Genomic DNA, 24370 nt, shown 5'->3' on the forward strand with positions numbered 1-24370 from the left:
TGGAACTGGACATAACCATTCTGCTTGTTTAAGGGACTCTGTAACAGAATTTGCATCAATACTATGTTTCCATGGAAATCAGATTAATTGAATTTCATGTTTGTGTGAGCCTCATCCTGCCAGACAATTGCCATCCCCTTTGATTAAAATTTCTACTTATCTTTTGTTTTTATTTTTAAAGGTTGGAAAGAAATGGCTTATATAGGAAGGGAAAACTAGAAAAAGTTAAGAAATAATTATCCTGCACTTTTGCTTTATATAGATGTTAGACTGTATAAAAACTGTTCCAGGTATTTTTTCTACTCCAAATTACTTTTTTTGAAAAAAATCCAGCTCTTCTTTATTTGTGGATGTCGCGGGTTCAGTTCATAAACCGGGCAAAACCACCAATTAAGTGTAGTGGTTTAGTTCAAAATATCCATTACTTACTTATTTTTTTTCTGTGAGATAAGAATTACGACAAAGCAAAGCAGGCACAAAACTTAAACGGTTGCAGTATAAAAAGGAGTTTTATTATGAATAGAATTAAAAGTAAGAAGAAATAACAAGAAATTAAAGCAAACCCCCTCCCCCCCTTCTAGCACTTTTCTCCTTTTACTCAACTTGCACAAGGGGTAACAGAACATGGGATGTTAGTCAGTGTTACAGTTCTTGAAAAGTCTCTTTCTTATGCTTAACAAAAAAGGGTTTTCTTCTGCTTCACATGGTTCCCAAACTGCAACCAACAGCAGACCCACCCAGAAAGAAACAACCTGCTGTGGTGTAAAACATCTCTCCCATGAAAAATCTCACAGTTCCTTCACACTGCCACACATGGGCCATCACATGGGGTTATTAATCTTTTTAAGGATGAGTTATTTTGGCCTGAACACAAAGGCACTTTTTTTCCACAAGTCTCTAAAAGCCTCTCAATGCTTCCATATAGCCTGGCATAGGCACTCTTCACAATCTTCACGGGCCGCACGTGAATTCTCCATCCCCCCATGTACTTCAAATGGATTAAAGAGACAAACAGTTTGTGGTATTACAGTTTCTTACCACGGCAGGCAAGAAGGTTTCTTTTAAGCTGCGCGCCAGAATCGCGGCACCGCCCTCTTTTCTCCCGTCGCCATGCTCAGCTCCGTCCCACGTAACTCACTTCTCTTTCTCCCTGACTCTGGAGCCGCCATGTTGAAGAGTGTCCTTGTTCAGGCTTTATGGTGGAGAAAGCCTCGCTCCCTTTGTGCTGCTGGCTGCATGGTGTCTTCCTCAGTTCAGCGCGAAGTGTGCTGGCTGCAGACAGGAGGCTCCGCTGGCTCCTGCTGGCTCCGCGTGGAGAGGAGAGGAACCCGCCGGTCCCAGGAAGCTGTGCCGGATGGGTTTAGCTGTGTGGCAGTCCATGGCTGGTTTAGCTGTGTGGCAGTCCGTGGCTGGGTTTAGCTGTGTGGCAGTCCATGGCTGGTTTTAGCTGTGTGGCAGTCCATGGCTGGTTTTAGCTGTGAGCAGTCCATGTCTGGTTTGAGCTGCCTGCGGCTCTGGCACAGTTCCCCCCCGGCCATGGCCCAGGGTTCGTGCCACAGTGTTGGGAAAAAGGGGGAAGCAGGGGCCCCAGCCCAGCCCGGCAGGGCCCAGAGGCTCCAAGGCCCCCCCACCTTCCAGCAGGCGAGCTAGAACAAAAGGAAATTCCCGCCTTGCAGCATGGTTTAAATATGTAAATTGTGAGAAGCGTCATTAGTCTAAAAGACTGTCCATCAACTCAGGTTCAACCCACTACAGTGGACTACACTTCAGGTGTAGCAGACCCTTTAAAATTTCTAGGAGCATCCACTGGTGGATTGCATAACTTTTAATGATGGGGGGCTTATTTGCCTCTTTGTTCCACAAAGTCATGTGGAAACACCCGGCAGTTTCATTCTGCATAGAGGAAAGATGTCACGGATGGAGAAAATCTGAGGAAATCTCACAAAATAGCATAAGAAACCAAACCTATGAAGACTCCAGGGAATAGCTTCGAAAATGACCTCTGAATTTGGTATACAGTTATTGCAGGTATCATTTAAAGACCTGAGATACTCTTTGGATGATAGGTGTATCACAGCAGCATGCCTCAGCTCCATTACTTTATTATTTGTGAGACCTAGGCTAGGAAGCTTAGAGCTAGTTTAGATATTTTTGGACTACATTTGTTAAACCACTTGAAATGTTTGCTTGAGTTTATCCAAAAAGGAGAGCTGTTATTTGATGAAAAGTGACCCCTTCCATGGAGAAGGAACATCTGATACCATAAATCTCTCTAATTTAGCAAGCACAAGAAATCACACTAAGTAGAAATTTGGAATTAAAGACTGGAAAACAGATGACTGTAAGTAATTATTGGAAGATCTCAAATAACAGGAGAAGAAATAACCTAAAAGCAGAAAGGCAAACAGGGAATTTGTTCAAAAGAGCTATTCAGGCCTCAAATATGCACCTTGGCTTAAGAAACACTTCCTTTTGTACCTAAATAAAACTTTGAGCATCTCTAAAGCAGCTGTCATTAAGAATTGCTGGACGTTTTTGTATCTAGGAAAAAAATACAAAACAAAACTTATCCCCAAATATAAGAATTTGAAAGAACTATGAGATTCTGTCAAATTAACTGAATACTTAGTAATATAATTTTAAAAATCATATGGGGGAGCAAGAGATAGGCTGAAAATATTGAAGTACTCATCTGAGCACTTTATACTTGAACACTTCTTTCTTCTGAGAGCTTTGAAAATTAATCAAAAGGAGTAAATATCTCCCAACATAAATTATGTTTTATTTTCTTTTGGTTTTTTGAGTAAACAAAAATGCATGGGTTATCCATCAAAAATATGTTGGTTTTGAGGGAAGAATTCTTGTACCACTAAGTATTACTTGACCAAAACTGTTTGAGTGAGATTCATTTTGGCCTTTCTGCACATAGAGATAGGGATGACAGGAGGTTCCTCTAAAATAACTTTTGCTTCCTCTGAAATAACTTTTTCTCCCTCTGAAATAACTGATCTTCATTGCAGCTGACACAGTCCTCCCTTGCTGCCCTTTATATCTCGTGGACCCAGCAGGTCTCAATAGGAGGGGCTGGCCTGCAGCACAGCCTTTGTAGTAATTGACATTTATTGCAGCATCACCATTTCCTTAGAATTCATTACAGACACTGATTAGAGAGGGCGATAAAGACATTACTGGAGATCAAAACCCATCTTGGACTAGAAAAAAAAAAAAGCACACAAAGTAGCATTTTAAATGGATGCATCTATTTAATATATTCGCTGTTGATATTTTCATACACATGGTTTAGTGGTATTAGACTCAGAAGGTGTAGCAGAGGCTTTAATTTGCTTCAGTTCTGGTCTAATAGGCATAAAGACACCAGAGGATTCTGAAATACTGAACTCAGAGGTACTCTGACAAACCTTTGTACTCATAATAACAAGAGCTGGTGTGAGCTTATACAATTTAAAACTAATTGCCCAGCCAACGTGCTCATAACCATATTCATGTAGTTCATAAATCAAAGCCCTGCCTATTCAAGCTGTTTACCAGTCTTGCATTAAGCAGTGCATTTCAACTGAGAAATGTAGCATGTTGCCAAAACACTGCAAAAACTTTATAAGACTGATAGGAGCGCAAACCTGGGGAGCTGAAGTGCCACAAACCTGGCACTAAAGTGCTTGTTCTTGTTTGTTTTCTGAGTAAGTTCTGATCTAGCCTTGAAAGTTACCTTAATAACGTACTGGAGCACAGAAACAGGTCCTTAAGCAGCACGGAGCTGCTAGCAATTTTTATCAATTTGGCTTCCTACAGCAGCTTCTTTGCTTAACCAGGAGACTAACACACACTTCTTTTTGGAAGCAGTATGGTACTTACGCCAGCTGAATTGAGGTGCATACATTAAGAATGCAGGCTTTTTATATAGGGAAAGGAGAGATTAAGGTTCTTAACCAAGAATCCTAAGTTAGTCATCAAAATTAGGTGCCTGAAGTTAAATTCTTTGAATAGCCTACTAAGGAATCTGAAAGTACAGTTCATCTGCCTAAACAAGTGCCTACCTGCAGGTGCCAAGCAGAGCCCCTGAGATGCCCTGCTGTCCTACGACATCCACACAGTAGGTATGTCAGAGGAGTTGGAGATTTGCACCTGTCTGAGCAGGCAGCTGAAGGCCAAGTGGGCTAGTTTAACATGTCTCAAAGGGCATTAGAAGCCTAGGTTTAGGCAGCTGAATTTTCCCCTATTTTTCCTTCAGGTATTCAGCCAGCTGGCCTAGGTATCAGAAACAATCAGGTCTTGTAAACAGGATTAATGAACTTGGGCAGGGTTCAGAAGCTACAGAGGTTTGGCTGCTTCCCACTCTCCAGACTGACTGGTTTCAGACCAGCTGAGGCAGTTCTTATCCCAAACACCAGTGTGCTGTGAGTTATTTTTCTCTCTGTACTTTGCTCAGAAAGCAGCAAGAGAGATGTATTTTTATGTGGTTTTGCCTGGAATGAGCGTAGTTGCTCCTGGTGGCGGCTGGGGCATCTCTCTCCCTGTGCCAGGCTTTCACCCCTGTGTTGGCCATGGCCACAGGTGGCAAGGACAGAGGGTGCTGGAACAAGAGTCAAGGCATCGACATTACTTTGAAGATCAGGACCAGGACTTGAAATTTAACTTGTTTGTGTAAAGGAAGCTTGAAGCAGAAGCACTGCACATAAGAGTTACTGAAGGGTGTTGGAGCTGTTGGGGGAATTTAATAGACTATGGGAAAATCAGGAGCTTGGAGGGGTGTAGGGGTTTACTGAAGATTATTTGTTTATCCCTGTTTAAGAGAACCCAGTTCAGGGGAAAAAGGGCACACATATCTAAAGAAATGCAACTCTCTTCTATAAACAGTATAAGCAAGAAGAGTTCATCCTATTAAAACAAGTGCTGATCTTCAGTCATGATGCCTGATGAAGCCTCAGTCTCCTATGTTCTTTGTGTAAATTCAATCATGACAATTAGTAAATAAAACATTTTTTACGGATGGAAGATATGATGTGATTAAGAAAAAGCTTTAGTGACAAAGAAATTTGGATTCCAGCTTACAACTCTTCTGCTGACTGTGTGGTCATGGTAGATGCAACCATCCAATTTCTTATATGCAGGTTGTGGATAAATATGGTTAAAGTGATCTAAAGTAATCTAAACTGATACTTTCTCATGAAGGCACCCAAGACAGTGATATATTTTTCAGAGAGGGAAATAAATTTAAAGAACTTAATTTCTTTCATTTTAAGGAGTTATGAACCATGCAAAAACAGACCATACCAGCGTCTGCCCCTGTGAAATGCCAAAATAACTGCTTTTGGCTGCTAGCGGGTGTCACAGGTTCAGCAGGGATTTCTCAGAGGGATATGTGTAATTTTGGAAGACACTTGCAGGCTGTTGTGAAGGAGAATTTTTTGCTGATAAACAATTCTGAATAGAGAAGAGCTAAACACAAAAAAAACCAAAACCAAGCTGCCTGTTATTTACCTAACTTGTAGAGTGAGAAGTGGTTGTCTTAGGTCATTTCTCTTTCAGGAGCTTAAAAAAAAAAGGTATGAATAGAACTACCTTTATGTTATCCTAGACATCCTCCAATATGAAAAAAAAATTGGTCCTTCCAGCTTCTTTCCACTTGTGCAAAATGAAGATTAATTTCCAAACAGTCCATTGAGCATCCCATACATAACATACATAATTTCATTTTACAGGCAGAAGGAACAGTGGTAGTATTTAAACTGGAAGGAGAAGCAGCTCATACCTCTGTGTCTTTGCTTGCAGAAAGGCTGTTTCCTGACATTGGTGTGGACTGGCAGCTTAGATAAAGACGTGGGATCTTACCAATGTAAAGATCATCAGCTGAAGGAACACAGACTTTTTTTCCTATGTGGTTTATCCAGTGTTATTTTCAAAATATTTATGAGGTGTTGGTTCATTTTGGAGCTTGTGTTTGTGAACAGTGTCCATGTATGGCTGGCTGCTCTCCTGTTCCACATGGATTGCACTGCCTATATAAAAACAAAGCCAAAGTACTCTAGGGCAACATCTTTACATCAGGTTTAATTTCTCAAGTAATTCAGAATGTAATCTTAAATCACTGAAAATCACCTTCTAAAAGCATGTAGTCAAACAACCTTATCAGGTTAAGCCAGTACCTTATCAGGAGATTGATGGTACACTTTATACATGTAAGACAAGGTATGTGAGGCAGAACAGGGAATACAAAAGCAACACATTGAAGGCAATGGTAAAAGATGCCTATTGGCAGAAAGAAAGACAGACCTCGTTCTTTGAAGATACTATACTGCTGATCACATATTCCTGCCATTTGGTTTTGCTCAGCATTGTAACCATGCTATTCATGTGCTGCACAGAGCACAAAGATTTCCAAAATCAAGGCCCACTTCATGTAAACTAACTAGAACTAAACATTGCCCATGGATCTAGAGTCTTAGGAAGGGCAATAATTGTATTGTAGAGGGTATTTTCTCACCTTATTTGCAACTACCACATGGTGTAAGGTGACAATGACAGTGCCTTTGAAAATGCTGGTTTAGACAGAAATACAATTGAGTCAGCACACTGACAGGATGTTAGTGCCTCAGCTGGATTAAACTCAGCCTCAGGCTCAGCTAATAGCACAAAATGCGTCAATGATTCCTCTCATAGCAGTATTTCCTATATACTACAAATAGGTCCAGCTGTAAATAATTGCTGACATTGTTAAGAGGGAGCTTGGAAAACAGTACATCTGCCACCAACAGTTGCATCTAAGACAAAAATGAATGCAAGCACTATTAAATTAATCGTCTCTTTATCATTGTAGTTTATTGCATTTGAGAAGATATTTTACTTCCCTTGGCAAAGAGAATGATCTTCTGACACAGCGGAGGTGGGGGCGGTGATGGCAAAGCTGGTAGTAGACAGACCTGGTAGTGCAGCTGTCCTGGAATAATACTGTCCTCTGAAGTAATCCCTGAAAAATGGTTGCCTCAAGATGTGGCTTCATCTGCTGACTGACTCATTCATAACTAGGCCAAATTCTTTGCTGAATAAAATACTGCTCAACTTCAGTGAAGGCAATCAGAAGCATGAGGTGTAAGAGAAACCAGCATCTCAGTGCCACCTCCTTCACTCACTGAAATGAGTCAGGATGGACATAGATGTTGCAGCATCTGTGCCAAGTATCTGTGCCTGGATATCTCAAGGTGGAAAACATAATCTACAGCTACAAGCCTGAGTACATGACTACATCCATTACACAAGTAGAAGGGCATTGTAGCTTTTCCATTTTTGCTGTTTGCTCTAATCAAAAGCAATATAGAAAAACACTTCCAAAATTGAACTATAACCCAGAGACTTTTCACCCCATATTTCCAGTGACAATACATCCTTCTCCTTTCCGGGCTAGATTTTCAAATAACTGACTTATAATCACACTCAGAAACTCATGTGTCCAGTAACTTGCTCTACAGCTACATTTTGCAGTGTATGCAGAAGTCTGTCTGCAAGCTATGATTCTATTAATATATATAAAAGGGAAGACTTGTAAAGCTTTGGCAGCAAATACAGGTCTTGACGAAACATAGGCAAAAAATAATTAGAATTTGCAAGTGACATGGAAAGCTAATTTTGGTACTCCTTTACACTGGCTTTATACTACATCAAAAGGCATTTCACTGCCTACCTTTTCAAAATCTGACAGCATCCAGACTCAAGCAGTGGGAACCTTACTCCAGGTGCTCCAGGTGATAAAGCAAAGCACAATATTAAGGTCTGGCATAATGTGAAGAATGAGGTCATGCTGTATTTTTAGAAGTGCCTGGTGTTCCTATGAAGCAAGCTCTTACTTTCTCTTTTTATTTTTTTCCTTCCCTCTCCTTTTTTTTCTGTCTTTTTCTGTGAATAATTTGGCCAATGCTTGCAGAAGGCTGTTTTCGCCCCAGGGATTCTCACATACACTTCTGTTGACAGAGTTCTTGTGCACCAAGGAAGCTGAAATGTCTTTTGTTAAGGATCTGCTCACTTCTTTTTCTGTTCTGCCCCAATGCTTGGAGGATCTTTTGGCTGCTCATGCAGTTCCTGTTGTTATGCTTATGGAAATTAACTGAATTGAAAAATATGAGGTTACCTTGCAAAACAGGTAAAATTGTCATCAGGAAAAAATCCTAATCTCGTCATTTTCTCTTAGTCTATGTATCTCACATTCTCTTGTCTTGTTTGCTTAATTTTTCAGAGGAAGATTGTATAAGTCAATAGAAAATACTAAGCAAAGTAATTGTGAAAGGGAAAAAAAGGCACTAGAGCCTGAGAGGTAGAAACTTTTTATTTTAGATGAGTGGTGTACTGTTTCAGCCAAGATCAGGACTTGATTTGCCAGTTTACTGTGTCAGTTCAGATTTAAATAGAATTTAAACTGAAAAATTACACATATTCACATGCTCTACAACGCAAAAACACATAATGGGTATTGAAATGCACTAATTTAAGCCATGTTTGAAAAACTGTTTTAGTGACTTGCTGTTAGAGTAACCCTATGAAATAAATCAAAATAATTTGAGTTTCGGCAAAGGGGAATCAAGCCAGTAGAGCGTGATACACAGAAGTTGGTCTGTGAGGCTTCACATACACACTTTCTATACACACTAGCTAGATCACAAATCTGTATTAATTTACTGCTGATTGGTAAGGAGTTTTCATTAATAAATAACATTCTATTTGTAAGTTTTAAACTCACATGTGTAAACATCTGAAGTTGCTACACTCAGATATGCATTTCACATTTAACAAAAAAAATTCCTGTTGCTCTGAGTGTTGCTTTTAAATTTTCTTTCTCTTACAAATGCCGCTTGGAGTCAGTTCTGGTTGGACAGTTACCTGTGGTAGTCCTGCATTCCCTTTTAATTTGAAAACCACACATACACTTTCATTATTCCACATCCTTACCGACACTGGCTTCTACCAGTAGAGCTAAAGCTACAGTATATATTTAGAATTACATATGCATACGAAAGTAATCTCCCTATTTATAAAGCCTTGAAGACCTTTTCCAGAAAGATTATTAGTTTTCAGAACTTGTGTGTGCATACATTCATCACTGTGGTGAGAATGACATTATTTTGCAGGACTGTCTTAGAGACCTTTTGCGACAAGTACAGATTTAGCTCTTGAATGTTCAGAGCACTCTGAGTCACAAATTTTGCTGTGGGCAAGATTTCTAAATTCTCTGCTTTGCCAAGAATGCTCCATTTTTAGGAGCTAGAAACGTCTATATGTAACTCTTTATAAATATGGAATTTAATATTATACATAAAAGCGTGGGGTTTTTTCTACTAACTGCTAGGTTGAGTAAAGAGATATGTTGCACAGGATGAACAAGGGTAAACTGACCTTCTCTTCTCACCACTTCCTCCTAAGAGATTTCTTGCCATACTTGTGCAAAACCAGCCTGCTTTTGCACACTTGATTTGTTCCAGTCTCATCCCAGGAAAAACAAACAGTACAATAGAATAAGCAAATCTAGTAAAGAGAAAAACTCTTTCATGATTTTTGCAATTAAACTGTAAAAATTACAGCTTTACATCATATCCTGTAAAAACCAAAACTCATCTGAGAGAAGTAACTTAGTAAAGTTTTAAGAGAAGTTGGGTATTGGTTTTAAATGTTAGTAATATAGAGTTCTATAGAGAGATAATGAAAAATACAATATTTTGGATGATAATTCATGTTTGGGAGTCTAAAGCATCATCCTAAAAATAATAGAAATAAAAACCACATAATTCACTTAGCCCATGCATGCCTACTGCAGAATTTGATGTACAGGGCAGAAACTGATGCACAGGAAGTTCCACCTAAATATGACGAAGAACTTCTTTATTGTGCAAGTAACTAGAACAGATTGCCCAGAGAGGTTGTGGAATCTCCCTCACCAGAGATATTCAAGAAGTGTCTGCACACAATCCTGTGCATGCGCTCCAGGATGGCCCTGCTTGAGCAGGGAGGCTGGACTAGATGACCCCCTGTGATCCCCTCCAATCCGACCCATCCTGTGATGCTGTGAATTTCTGTAACTGCTTCTGGAGAATTTTTTGCTATATGTTGGGCTTATTACAGCAAAAATATTACTATGAGCACAAAGGTGTATTTCCACAGATGTCATCACAGCAGATCCTGCTTGGCAGCATTACCAAAACTAAAGAGAGTCCAGGGAATGGGACAAGGATGGGAAGAAAATGTGACAATAAGAAGCAGCGTGTGGTGATTCGTTTACCCACTGCTTTTCTGATCCCGTATTTCCCCTCCGCTTTCCCCTGCCCCTAGCCCTGGCCACTCCCTTGGGATCTCCCTATTGGTTCCTGTACCCCAACCCCGCCCATGTAGCGCCCCTGAGCCCCTGAGAAAATCCACCTGCGCCGGGATCACGGCGTCTCTTTGCCTCTGGGGACCGCTGGGATGTGATGCTATGTTAAAGGTCCTCTGAAGGCCTCATGGAGGGACCCTTCTCGCCTGCTTTGCTGTTCACTGTGTTGCTGAGCTGACAGCTGGCTGGAGCAAGAGTGCGGGGCCATCCGGAAAGGACTACGGGAGGACAGAATGGCTGCCCTGCCCTAAGCAGCCCTGCTGTGCTCTCTGGGAAAGCTGCAGCTTGTTAAACCAAACTTAGCACTGCAACAGGGGTGAAGACGGGGAAAGAGAATCCCTGGAGGAGACCTGGAGACCTGAGCACTGCTACTTCTTCTGGAACTACCATAAGATGAAGAACGGGACAGCCACCAGCAGCTGGTGGCTGGTGGACACAACCAACCCTCTCACCTGGTGTGGGCAGCCAGGCAGGCCAAAGTTCTTTTGCTGCTCTTAGGGCAGTCTACTACATTAGGCAGATCTTTTTGGCTTACAGCTGGTTTTGTGTGGTGGGAACATGGGTGCTGGCAGCATGCCTTCTTCCAGGGTGCTGGGTGTCCAGGACTCAGAAGCAACAGTGATGGCTCATAGTGAAGCAGAGACAATAATCACCTGAAATGTCAGGAAGCTTTTTCACTGTGCCCACAATGTACAAGATCTTGTGTGAAATGTTAGTTATTCCAATTGTTCCATCTAAAGCTGGGAATGTGGGGTTTTTTTCAAAGACATTGTGCTCAATTAGTTCTCCCACTGTTAAGCAAGAACCAAGGGTGTTCAGCACCTCTGGAAGTGAAGTCAATTCTATGTAGATGACTAACCTGAAGCACCTGAGAAAAGGAGGGCTTAGAAGTAGCTTTCTCATTCACGCATAGACAATGCAATCTATGATTGTTGTGTACCACAGAGAGGGGCTGAGATTTTTCTTGACTTTATTTGTCCCTCTGAAGGCAGAATAACTGGTGTAAGCTTTTTTGTCTAAACATTATCCGTAGTTTTGTATTAGGCAATCAAGACAGGACAGAGACTCATCCCACATCAAAATAGATAAACAAGATAAGTGAGAACATTTACCTTCTGGAAGCATTTTTCTCTCTCCACTGACTCCAGCAGGAGGTTAGACAGTTTACAATAATGTCTGACATTTAAATAGCTATCAATAGCTGAGAGGAGGTCTGCATAAACAGTGTGTACCTGCATGTTCACATCTATTACAGCTGCAGTTCAAATGACAAAGGTAATACAATAAATCCAGATTTTCTGGATGTGTAACAGTATTCCTTCTATTACCAAATGCATGCCTGTAGCAGTAAAAGATACACTAACCAGCAGTAAAATATGCTTAGCTGGTGTGCACTGCTCAGTCTATGGCACATGCAGTGACAGGCACATCACATGCCAGCATCTAACTTTGCTTTCTTCCCACTTTGACAGTAACAGTGCTGCCTTCTGACATGTCTTCCTCATCACTGACAGGTTTGCCACATACATCAAAGGCTTAAGCTTCTCTTTTTATTTTGAAAAGCTTCTGTTCTGCTTTGCTCTCTCACAGATGGAGTACTGAAACAATCATTAAAATAAATACTATCAATATTCAATCTGTCACAAGAAGTAAATGACATGTATGGGTGAATGTAAGCTATTCAGTGATGCAGGATCAGTTCTTCAGCTGCTCCCTTCTCCCAGTGCATTGGAGGTGCACTGTGTAGATGTGAGCATGGACATTAAGACTTTTAAAGCAGACAGGGCCAACTCCAATGTAGTACTGACGCTCTCTGTTATTTTTAGCCTCCTCCTTTTGCTTTTCAAATCTATTGGAAATGGACAGATGCTGCACTGCATTGGCAATTCACTGAATTCAAGATATACAAAATCATACCTGTACTGGCACCTTCTTTTCTGTCAATTTTCCCTATGACATTTCCCTATGTTTTGTTCCTTAGTCTTCCCTTTGGCATTTTAGTAGCTTTATCAAAGCAGTGTAAAAGTTGTCAGTGATTTAACAGATAATGAAAATACAGTGAACAGAGGCATGTTTGGATAAAAAGCATATATCTAACATCACTTTAAATTATTCTGAACCAGTGTGTCAATAATCAACTTAAAGTCATTAACTAAAAAACATTTCTGCATTTGCCATTTCTTTCCCAGTCTCTAAGCAAAACAAGTCAAGATTCTCATGTTTTAAGTTCATTTAATCTGCATAGATGAAACATTTTTCAAGAGGGATAAGTAAATCTGAAGTAAATTTGATATGGACACTTCATGTTTCAGGATTACTTTTGCTGATGCACTCCATTGCAAGCATGTTGGCATTAATTTTTTTTTTTTTTTTTCCAGGATCTGAGAGGATTCAGATGGTTTATATGAGAATTCAGGCATTAGTAATGACTGTGTGATCATGGTTTTGGAAAACTAAGAATATATTTCCTGGCTACATTTGCAGATTTATGTTTCTTAAGAAAAGCAAGAATGAAGTAATTTTGATCTCTGATGGATGAAACCCATTGGAATGGAAACTAACATCCATGAAGAAGAACAGGGCTCACCTTATCTTACACCTGCCAAGTGCGTGGGGACTACAAAGGAAGCAAAGTATGAAGAATACCAAAGCAAAATAGAAAATCAGGCAAGCCCATATGAATTTCAGAATGTGTTACTGGAACCTGAGCCGAGCTTGCTGTCTCTGTCATCCTTATTGGACCACAATGAGACATCCTTACAACTTGGCATGGCTGCAGGGTGTGCCAGTGCCACCAACCAGCCTGAGACAAAGCACCTTTGTGAAGAATTATCCTGTTCTACAAGGCACACGCCAAAGGAAGATCCTTTAAACCTTCCCATGCACACAGAGTGGCCAGTCCTTACAGGAAAAAGTTCAGACAAGAAACCAGCAGCAAATCATGAGATCAGAGTCATAAAACACAAATCAAGTGCTATCACATTTTCTGATTTTGAATTTTTATCACATGAAGCTGACACTAAGCTCCATATTTGTGAGGCAGGAGAAGCAGATGATTTTTGTCCTGAAGAGGAAGAAGCAGATAACAGAGGTGATGATGATACATTTACAGAACTGCCACTGTATGAGGCATTTTTCAAAGGTCTTCAGAGAAGAAATGTTTCTCAAAGAAAGCAAGCTAAACATGAACTTACTAAATATCAGCACATCTGTCATTTAGAAGACTGCAATAATCATTCTGAAAAGCCATTGAAGGACCATGACAAGGAAGAAAAACACATGGAGCTGGAGGTAATACAAGCTACTCTTTAGTTTCAAGTGTGTTTTAAATAAGTGGTGTCATTCAAGGTTGGTTACAGGAGAAAAAGGAGTTGTGTAAATTGTTATAGGGTGATAATGAATTACAAAATTAAGAACCTAAACCCATAGTAAAAGTATTCTAGATTTTTTCACTAGACAAATCTGACTTCAGATTGACCACGCTTCTATTAGCCTGAACTTTAAACTTTGGGTTTTTGTTTTACTTTTTTTTTTTTAATAATGGGAACATTGGCTCCATTTCCTACATTCCTACAAGATCATGTATCGTGCCATATACAGCATACAGTCTGAGGACTGTTCCAAACAGATAGAACTCACATTTAGTCTTGGAGCAGAAAATATTTCTTCATGCTGAAAAATGGGCTTTTAGTGTGGTGACTCTGTAGCACTGAGCCACTTAACCCACAGCACTGTTTCCACTTAATAACTGTTTTCTGTACTATTATTTCATTAAAACAATGTGGAGAACAAGTTAAAAACTGGTATATAATATTTTTTTTGGTTGGGTTTTTCTGGGTTTTTTTGTATCTGTACTGTTATACATCATGATGCTCTATAGACCAGAGGCCAAAATGAAAACAGAAGATTCAGGACAAAATTAAAAACCCTGTGTAAAAAAAAAATCATCCAGCTATATATAACCTTTCCAGAAAAAAAAAAAAAAAAGGTAGAGTAAATTAACTTTGTTTATTGGAACTGGAGGAACAGAAGCCTCCCAGTTGAATTGTCACTAGTCTGGAGAATAAGCATGGTTTCCCCCCTGCCCCCAGCTGGTGACAAACCAAATGACTGAAGCTAAACATGTTTATGATTGGAGAAGTCCAGTTCTAGTACAAAAATATGAAGTGACTCCAAATAGCGGGCAAAAACAAACCCTTAGAATTCCAGTGTTCCTGACCTTGCAGAACAAATTGATCTTAACCTGCAGGTCGGGCATACCTTTCTCTCCTCTCTCTTCTCCTTCCTCCAGCTTTTAAAAGAAGTTATTTTCCATGTAAATCTGCTCTGTGCCTTGAAAACCAGGCTGTAGTCCTAGTCTTTTACCCAGTGTGTTTCATTTTACTCTGCCTGCAGTTTTCCTTTTACTTCTATATATAGAACACAGAGCTGCTTCATTGATTTCTGATTAAATGAAAGGAAGTAGAATTTGGACTATAATGTCTGTATTTACGTCAAAACTATGGTGTACAATACTTAATTGCTTCTCTCCTTTAGTCCTAATCTATCTCCAGTTTGGGGTGACTAATTCTGCCCTCCCTATCTGAGTGGGAGTTTTGTGCTGTATTTCATACATATTCCAACTTTATTGCAGAAACCCATAAGCACACGAAGAAATAAGCCAGATTTCTAGAAACTTTTCTCAGCAGATAATATTAGAAGACCAAGGCCCAAAGATTGTTCCCAAACAGTGCGGCTTTTGATGCAACTGACCCTGAGAGATTCTCATGACACGTGGTTTACTAAGTAATTGCATTGTTATTCTAACCTAAGCCAAGTCTTAACTTCCTCATTTACTCAGAAACGTTCACATTAATGAAAATAGTATATCTCAAAATGGATGCACAATACCCTTTGAATTCTCTTTACTGAAGGTCATTCCCATAGATAAAAGGGAGAGGCCAGGAGATGTTGTCATTTAGTTTACTTTATGTCTATGCTATAAAATAAGCTCAAGGATGCAGCTTGTAGTGCAAAATAATGGATTATAAATTGCCAGACAAGAATGTGAAATTACCTAGTAAATCCCAGTAAATGTGTCAAAACATTTCAAAAACTGGAAGCAATGATGTAGTACTGGTTTTGATTTTTTTCTATGTAAATAAGTATGTGTCATTCTAGGAAAGCCTCCAGGAATTAAAAAAAAAGAAACTTAAAAAAATTAAGATTATCTTGTCTCTCAAATTTTAGCAGCAGTCATGCATTACTATTCAGACTAAAAACTCCCCCCATGACTCTGGTTGAAGCAAATGTATGTCATTGTCAAGTTACTTATTTCTATTGTTTAGAAATGGTGTTGGGAAGAAATGTCTTTCTAGTGGAAAGAAATTAAATAAATAAAGACAGCATGGGGTAAAAATCCCTACAAGAGCAACTGTTACTGCTAAACCTTAAACTTAAAAATCATATAATAAACAGATTACTTCAGCCATACACATAGAGACTATCACACACAACACCCTGCACCAGATCCTGGCTAATCCTTGCTACTGGAGTTCACAGTGAATTGTGTTTAACATCTACCCCGCAGGGGCATTCCTAGCCAGATGTACTTGTTACTGACTGCAAACCTCCTATTTTAGGTGTAGAAAGGAGGAAAGGCTGTCACATTCTCCAAGATGGAAGTGCTGTCCCTTGCAGGCAGTCACCACAAGCAGAGTCAGTGTCCCAATCTCCTTTTAAATAACTGTTACATGCATTTAGGTGGCAACTGTTGAACTTCTTGTTTCATTCTAATTAACAAGCAGACACCAATCTTCAAGTGCACTGAACAGTAAACAAGTAGAGGGAAAATGGAAAAAATTCACCTTGTGTATGCTGCCAACTCTATGTCAAGTGGAAGAAACTGCTGAAAACAATTCATATAATGGTGCCCTTTAAGAAAACCTTTCTTTTTTTTTCCAAAGGCATACAGCTTCTGCCTCTTCTGAGTGGTACAAGATAAATGATACTTCTGTTCAACTTACGAATTCAGCATGGTCCCCAAGTTTCCACCCTTAGAGCAGTTCCACATATATTTCCTGTGCCTTCTCATAAAATCTAAATTTGGCAATCTGTTTTTCTTTGTCAGGAGTCTGCAATCAGCAGTACATTTAATGCCCAAACACAGTTCTGCCCAAATACTTAGGCTAATGGTTGGACTAAATGTTCTTAAAGGTTCTTTCCAACCTAAATAATTCTATGATTATTTGGTTAATTCTGTCCAGAGATTCTTTTACAGATCTGAAGTGGCACCTTCAGCCATTTTTCCTTGTTTAACTTCAAGTCTTCATATCAAACTTGATACAGTGTTTGTGCATGCAGCCATCTCTGTGTGCAGGGGCAATAAATTATTGAGAATAGCTTCTGAAACATAACATTTTTCCAGACTGTCATTTCTTCAAACCATACTGAGCAGGACACAGCTGATGACCATATTGAACCAGGAACTACTATTCAACTTTCCATCTGTAAGCTTACCCTATCTTTACATAGTCTGAAAACAGTATGTGTTACTTTCAGGAGTAGCATTTCAGACAAGCAAAAAATTGAAGATATTTGACAGATATTAGACAATAAGAAAGTATTATGAAATCATACCCTTGACAGTGTGAATTGTCATGGATCTTCCCTCACCTCGGGAATTGTATAGAAATCCTGCTGATATTGTTGGCTGCTGCAAAGAGACAAGCAGAGTCCTACCAGCATGGCAGCAAACTGAAAATGCTTCTGGGGAAATTTCAAATAGTTTCTTTGAGAAGTCCATATTAGCAACTGGAACAGCCAAAACGGTTTCTGTTGCTGTTGGCATTACTTCGGGCACCTAACTGAGTTGTCACAACTTCCTCTGTTGTTTCTCTCTCCCTTGAGAGACAAGGGGATAAGTCAGCAAGGCCATGTGCTGGAAAGGAAGGTGTAGAGTAGCCATTAGGACGTGCTAGGTACTCCAGCAGCCTCTCTGCAGCCTCTCTGTCTGCACACATATTTACATCATGCCTCTTTCAACACATTTAGGAAGATCTACACCAAACCTGCTTGTTTGTTTAAAGGACCATAATGATGGACTAATATTTGCATTGAATGTTAACCTTGTTCAGCAGGGTCAAACAAAGAGTGAGATGCCACTCCCCAGGAGAGACAAGATGACCGAAACAGATAATTTGCTAATTAAGGTAGTGTTCACAATGAATATCTTTGTCAGGATTTGGCCTTCAGACTTAAGTTCAAAGACTTTAGGAGGAGGCTGCACAGATATGGGAGTGGCCTGTACAATGTCACAGACAGCTTCTGTGTTCAGCTCTGTATTGTGTTAGCAGGGGAGCTGGGCCATCACCTTTCACCATCAGTAAATCTTCAAGTAAAACTGTAGTGTCCTAAAGCAGGTTTGTGAAAGCTCCATTGTTTTTGACATTTAAAGTTAAGGCAACTGAACTCTGGAAATTATTTCAGAAAACAGTCATTTACTAGCAAAAAACCTGGATGATCAGTTTCTCTTTCGTTGATTATTCATTTACTTTCACTAATTTCCTTGTTCCATCCTTGTACTACAGTTAGGTAAATTTTATCCTCATTACACAATCACTGCCAAATGAAAAGTTCGATAATCATTGTATCAGATTAAATCACAAGACTTAGGCTGGAATAATTTGCAGAAATGCAATATGGAAGTTTCCATAGCATCTGTCCCTCATTTTGTCTGCTTGATGCAGCCTAGGATGCAGTTGGCTTTCTGGGCTGTGAGGGCACATTGCTGGCTCATGTCCTGCTTTTCATCCATGAGAGCCCCCGAGTTCTTCTCTGCAGGGCTGCTCTCAATGAGTTCCTCTCCCAGTCTGTGCTCATGTCTGGGATTGCCCTGATGCAGGTGCAGCCCCTTGCACCTGGACTTGTTGAACCTCATGACGTTCTTGTGGGCTCACTTCTGAGGTTTCTCCATGTCCCCACAGATGGCATCCCGTCCTTCTGGTGTGTCAACTGCACTACTCAGCTTTGTGTCATCCGAAAACTCGCTGAGGGTGCACTCGATCTCTCTGTCGATGTCAATGACGAAGATATTGAAGAGCACTGGTCCCAGGACAGAGCCTGAGGGAGACCACTTGTCAGTGGCCTCCACCTGGACACAGAGCCATTGACCAGAATTCTCTGGCTGTGTCCAGCCAGCCAATTCCTTATCGACCAAATAGTCCAGCCCTTCAAATCCATTTGCCTCCACTTTGGAGATAAGGATGTCATGGGGGACTGTGTCAAAGGCCATACAGAAATCCAGGTAGATGATATCGGTCAGTCTTCTCTTGTCAGTTGCTGCAGTCCCAAATAGAGGAGATAAATACCATAAAATTTATTCAAAAGCCATAGTCCTTAAGGTCAATTATCATTCCTTAAAATATATGTATACTTCTGTGTGACTCGTAAACATTTTAATCAAGTAATCATACTATTTTTTCCTATGAGAAAGGAATCAGAAAGTTTTAAGTCTTTGACAATGAATTAATTTGACCTGGCAGTGTCCTCAGGTGGCCAAGAAGGCCAGTGGCATCCTGGCCTGTACCAGCACTAGTGTGGCCAGCAGGACCAGGGCAGTGACTGTCCCCCTGTACTCAGCACTGGTAACGCCACACCTTGAATCCTGTGTTCAGTTCTGGGCCCCTCACTACAAGGACATTGAGGGGCTGGAGCATGCCTAGAGAAGGGCAATGGAGCTGGGGAAGGGTCTGGAGCACAAGTCTGATGAGGTGCAATTAATGGAGCTGGGGTTGTTTAGTCTGGAGAAAAGGAAGCTCAGGGGAGACTTCATTACTCTCTACAACTGCCTGAAAGGAGGATGTAGCCAGGTGGGGGTGAGTCTCTTTTGACATGTCTCAAGTGAAAGGACAAGAGGAAATGACCCTAAGTTGTGCCAGGAGAGGTTCAGATTAGATATTATTAAAAAAAAATTCACCTAAAGAATGGTTAGGCATTGGAGTAAGATGCCCGAGGAGGTAGTGGAGTCACCATCTCTGGAAGCATTCAAGAGACATCTGGATGTGGCACTTGGGGATATGGTTTAGGGGTGATTATGGTGGTGCTGTGTTGCTGGTTGGACTAGATGATCTTGAAGGTATCTTCCAACCTTGATGACTCTGTGATCCCGTGAATTTTCCTTATTCAGATTATACTGAGTTCATTCAATTGAAATTATCAAAACAGAGCAGCAGTCTGTGATGACGTACGAGACCTGCCAAAGTAAGCTTCTTAGCCTTATACTTGGATGGCTTACACTCTGCTAGGTCCTTGTGCCTCTTGTATTCCTGCTCAGTGCCTTGCTTAGTCACTCTGAAGCACTTTTATGAGAGGTACTTTTCTGTTTTCATTAATGAGGCAGTGGGACTTAGGTGGAATTTAAGCTATCTAAAAATTGCCCCACAATAGTTCCTTCTTCTCTAATTCAGTTGTACAAGAGCAAAAGCTAGAAAGGAACATATTAGAGTGAAGTGCAAATTCCTACTCTCATTCCTCCCATACTTTGGAAGTTTGTACTTTATTTTACCCTATGAAACTGAGACTCCAAAGCTAGAGGAGGAGAATGGTTGCAAACTTGTGATGACTTCTTCATGAGGAATAATACCATTATTATTATCTCCATTTAGTCATCTTCTGCAGACATGGGAAGTCTACCCAGGTAGGAGAGCTGAGCACTGAAATAATATCCAGGGAGAACAGGCTATGAAGTCAAGGGGAGGAAAATGGGAAATTGCTTGTCTAAGAAAGGAGTGACGCACTGAGCTTTATACATTCTAATTTCCTTTGTGTGTCTGTAAGATTTGCACTCTCTGTATTTCAATGACACATTCTCTAGAGCTGATAGAAAAGGACATGGTAAGTAGAACTTTGTAAAGTTTTTAGCGTTTATGCTTGTTTTCTGCCTGCTTGGAAAAGGGATTGGAGAACTGCTGATTACTTTGGCAATGATGCATTATTATCAGTCAATAAATAATCACAATCAGCTCTTTATTATTAAGAGTCAGATAAATGCTGGCTTAGGGACTTTGATTATTAAGTTAAAAGAAAGAATTTTTTATTAGCTTCACAAATTTGAAAGACTAGTGGTGAATACAGCATTTTGTATTGAGTACTTTTTTCTCCCACCTCATTATTCCCATTACAATATGGCATTTGTTGTGTCCTGCTTGTTGTGGACATTAGCTACACAACTGTTTCTACTGAGAAATTATAGGAATTTTGGAAAGTAACACTAAAGGTATAACAAGAATAGTAATTTAAGGATTTGCTTAAAGATCATACTGAAAAAATTTGGTATATTGAAATCATGTAGGAAAACATGCAGATACTATCAAAATTACTGCCTTTTATCTCTTCAGCATACTTGCATGCTGCTTGCATGTTTTAATTAACATGCATCACTCATTGTCAATTAATATAGAATTAAAAAATAAAAAGGTATATGGCCCTAGAAAGGATACACTTCTTGCCATTAGCAGGTACACCTATTTTAAATCACAAGATCATCTTCAGCAGGCATCAGGGGCTGCTAGGTTGAGGCTGGAGAAAGCATGCACTCTGGGTTTTGTGGAATATATCCTACAAACTATTTTGAGTAGTCCCTTTCAGTCTGGGCTCTTTCCTCCCAGGGAAAAGTTGTAATATGAGGGGACGTAACCTGTCCTTTATCAAAAGCAAAGCTAATGAACAAATCTCCATGTGAGGGGGTGACTAACACTCAAAAACTTCAGAGGGCTGTATTGGAGTTGGTATTTCTGCAGTTTGAAGAATGCCATCACTCTAAAAACACGTAGTATATGGCATGTATTACTGACATAGTGAGATTCTGAGAAAATTAAAATTCCAGGATAAAGTAATGAAGAAAATTGGATAATTAGTCGAAAGGAGAACTGATCTTGACTTTCAAACTCCTTTAGAAAATTTACAAAGTACTTGGTGTTGAATTAGGTTATATACATATTTTATATATATCATATATATGTATTATAGAAGGTGAGATTACTGAGTTATCTTGAACAGTGTGAAACCTTTGGGCTGTTCAGGTTAATGTGTAGAACTTTATAGCTGTCCTACTGAAAAGATACCGCACTACCAACGAATTTTGTTGCACAGCCTCATCATGGCCCCATGTGCACACATTAAAACACCCCAAAACCAGCATTTTGGGAACTCCTGCTTTAGCGTGTTCAAGAGCATTAGTGCATTGTTTATTGTTTATATTTATTGTTATTGTTTTTATTTATCTGTAGAATATTATCTGGAATATTCCGAAGATTATATAGTTAACACAATAGATGTATTATACTAAAGGGGAGAATATTCATTACATGTAACTTGAGTTATGGCTTTTTCAAATATTGACTACTTGATTTGTTGTGTATTTGAATATTTTAGAATCATAAGGTCACCTCAGGAAAGACCAATATTATTATTGCTCTTGCCAGAAAACATAACAAAAGATTATGTGTTTATGATTGCACTGAGTCCATAAAATAGAAGAGGTATATCAAGATTCTTCTTTAAAAGTACCTGAAAATATCTGGAACCCGTGCAATGTGAGCCCATTCAAGTGTTTCATGTATCTCTATAGAAGGAGAGAAAAAGTCAACAGAAAATATGCCCTAAGTGAAGGCTGTGATGAACAACATTCCTCTGTCAGAGCATGGGAACAGGCACCTGTGAGAATTACAGACTGAGTTTTAGATGCAGGGGACTAGAAGAAACATGAAGTAATCTGTTAATCTGTTTATCATTGAAATTAAGATAGTTCTTAAACGAACAAATGGAGACACTGGATAAATTGTGGGATGGGCAGTAAGCAGAACCTGTGAGATCAGAAACTTGCACAAAAGATGAGGGGAACAGGTTGGGTTGCATTTTAAAGCTCGTTTGGCTGCCAAGCAAGGATTTGTAATGTTTTTCAAGTCAGCCAATAGAACTGCAGTATAGCAGAGAAAAAAACCCAAACAAAACAGAAAGAAACAGAACATTACTCAATCAAAAACCTTGCAAACTTTATTTTGTAATATGTAAACGTTCTCAAGATGGAGTAAGAAAAATGAGTTGCAAATTTCTTCACACACAAAAGTCCCACTGAAAGATTGTGGCACTTCCTACAAGGCATTTAGGTGCTTTTGAAACTTCTTCCTAGGTAACACATGCCCAGTTAATGAAAATAAGACTCTAGGGATACAGCTAGGAGCCCTCTGTCCTTCTTTGTATGAAACTTGAATAAAATAATGTTAGCTTGGTATCATAACAGATGTATTTCTTTGGTAGTGCCATGAGACCCTAACTGACATGACCTGACATGCTCAGGGATCCATGACCATTTTGGTACTGCCACATGACAAGCTACCATACAACCAGAAATCTGTGTGAACACTGAGATATGTGACTGAAACCAATTTGGAGGAACATAAAAAATGTGTTTTAAATGTCATGAACTTCATAGAGAGTTTAGGATGATGGATCTGAGATTTCATTTTATAACATTCTTGTGTGGTTGCTTTCTGTAGGAAAGTGTCATCAGCCTCAAGCCTTTCCTTAACAATCTCTCCAAGTATGGAGTATTTCAAATTGTAATAAAAATGGAAACAGATTGTTCTTTCTATCCAAGCTTTTGTTCAAATTGATGCTCTTGTAAAACTCTTGCCTAGTTTTGAATTATCTCAGAGCTAAGACTTTTGCAGTGCAGAGAAGGGAAATCTCCTCTGAATTAGCTTGGAGTTCTCCTGAAATAAATCAGACAGGACATTGAAGTCAATGTCTGCATTTGAAATATTTTTTCTTCCACAAATTAACTTCAGCAAAATCTCACCAGTCTTTTTCTATTGTACTACTGGGCTTTCTTTATGTGTGCTTTCTATGGATTCTGAAATTCTTTGCCATTTAGACTATCAATCCAATGTTTCAAAGATCAGGTCTAGAATAGATCATGTTTTATTGTCAAAGATTTAACAGCTCATTTTTAATATATGTGCAGAGGAACTTTGTTTGGCTTTAACCTAATCTTTGTGGCAAAGTAATTAGTGATATCATAGATAAACTACTGTAAGGTTTGCAGCTACCATTTGTTGTTTCTATTCAACCAGTAAAATGGTGACATTTCAGTATTTACATAATAATGACTTTTCACTATGGCAAAAGCCTTGGCAGTTAGTCTGGGGTCTGATTTACTTAAATAAAAATGTAAAAAAAGCTGCTAAACCTGTCAAGGAACAATAGAATATAACACTGCAACTTGTATGTATTTTATTCTTTATGATGTACATCACATATCAAGATCAAGAGAAAAGTACACAAAGCCAGTAACTAGAAGAAAGAATAAACAGACTGCCTATTATTAACATGCCAAGATAGGTGCCTAAACTGAGAGAAAGTGGAGTACCAAGTATTTCTGCAACTAAGGATCTGGACTCCAAGAGTTCACCTCAAGCTGTGCTTTTATCTGCTGTGTTAAAGAGTTTACCACGGTATTACAAATAAATGGTGATATATGGAAAATGATTATGTTTGTGAGATAAAAGATGATTAAACTAAAAAAGATTACCCCTGGAAGACAGAAACATTCCAAAGACCCTAGGGTTTTTTTTAAATAAAAGTTGCAATACTATGGTGCATTTCTAATGCAAGGGGCTATCAAGATACCCTTGTGTTTTGTGTAGTACAGATCACGTGCTATTTTGAGTTGTCCAAGCCTTGTCTTGGGGGACACATAATGCCACGGAGGTTAAGAAAAAAACCCAAAAAATTAAAAGAGAAAAAGGGTATTAAAAAGCCTTAGTGGGAAACCCCCAATATTCCAAGCAAGCAGAGATGAACTCATGTCTTTCTGAAATAAAGGCAAAGGAAAATTATACAAGTTCAGAAAATGCTTTTGAAACCAAACTTTTCAGACATGACAAAGCCTGCATTTTGCATGCGAATAACAGACAGCAAACTTAAAAACTGCCACTTCTCCAAGTAAAAACAAACAAAAAA

At 39.4% G+C, this 24370-nt stretch overlaps 1 protein-coding gene across 8 annotated transcripts in view; it reads left to right on the forward strand.

Annotated features, from left to right (window-relative positions):
* Positions 1-24370, forward strand: part of STARD13 (StAR related lipid transfer domain containing 13) — a 324425-nt gene that overhangs the window by 67360 nt on the left and 232695 nt on the right. For 7 of the 8 annotated variants that reach the window (XM_042014115.1, XM_042014111.1, XM_042014112.1 and 4 more), the window contains one exon: positions 12748-13660. In XM_042014115.1, coding sequence (XP_041870049.1) covers positions 12905-13660 — 756 coding nt within the window. In that variant the 5' untranslated portion in view covers positions 12748-12904. Of the gene's footprint in view, positions 1-12747; positions 13661-19922; positions 20046-24370 lie in introns of those variants that run through there. The other variant, XM_042014117.1, reaches the window with a different exon arrangement.

The sequence above is a fragment of the Corvus kubaryi genome, unplaced genomic scaffold (assembly GCF_017639235.1).
Source record: "Corvus kubaryi isolate FWS band 111438036 unplaced genomic scaffold, C.kubaryi_AGA036_p1.0 split1-65, whole genome shotgun sequence".
Taxonomy (NCBI): domain Eukaryota; kingdom Metazoa; phylum Chordata; class Aves; order Passeriformes; family Corvidae; genus Corvus; species Corvus kubaryi.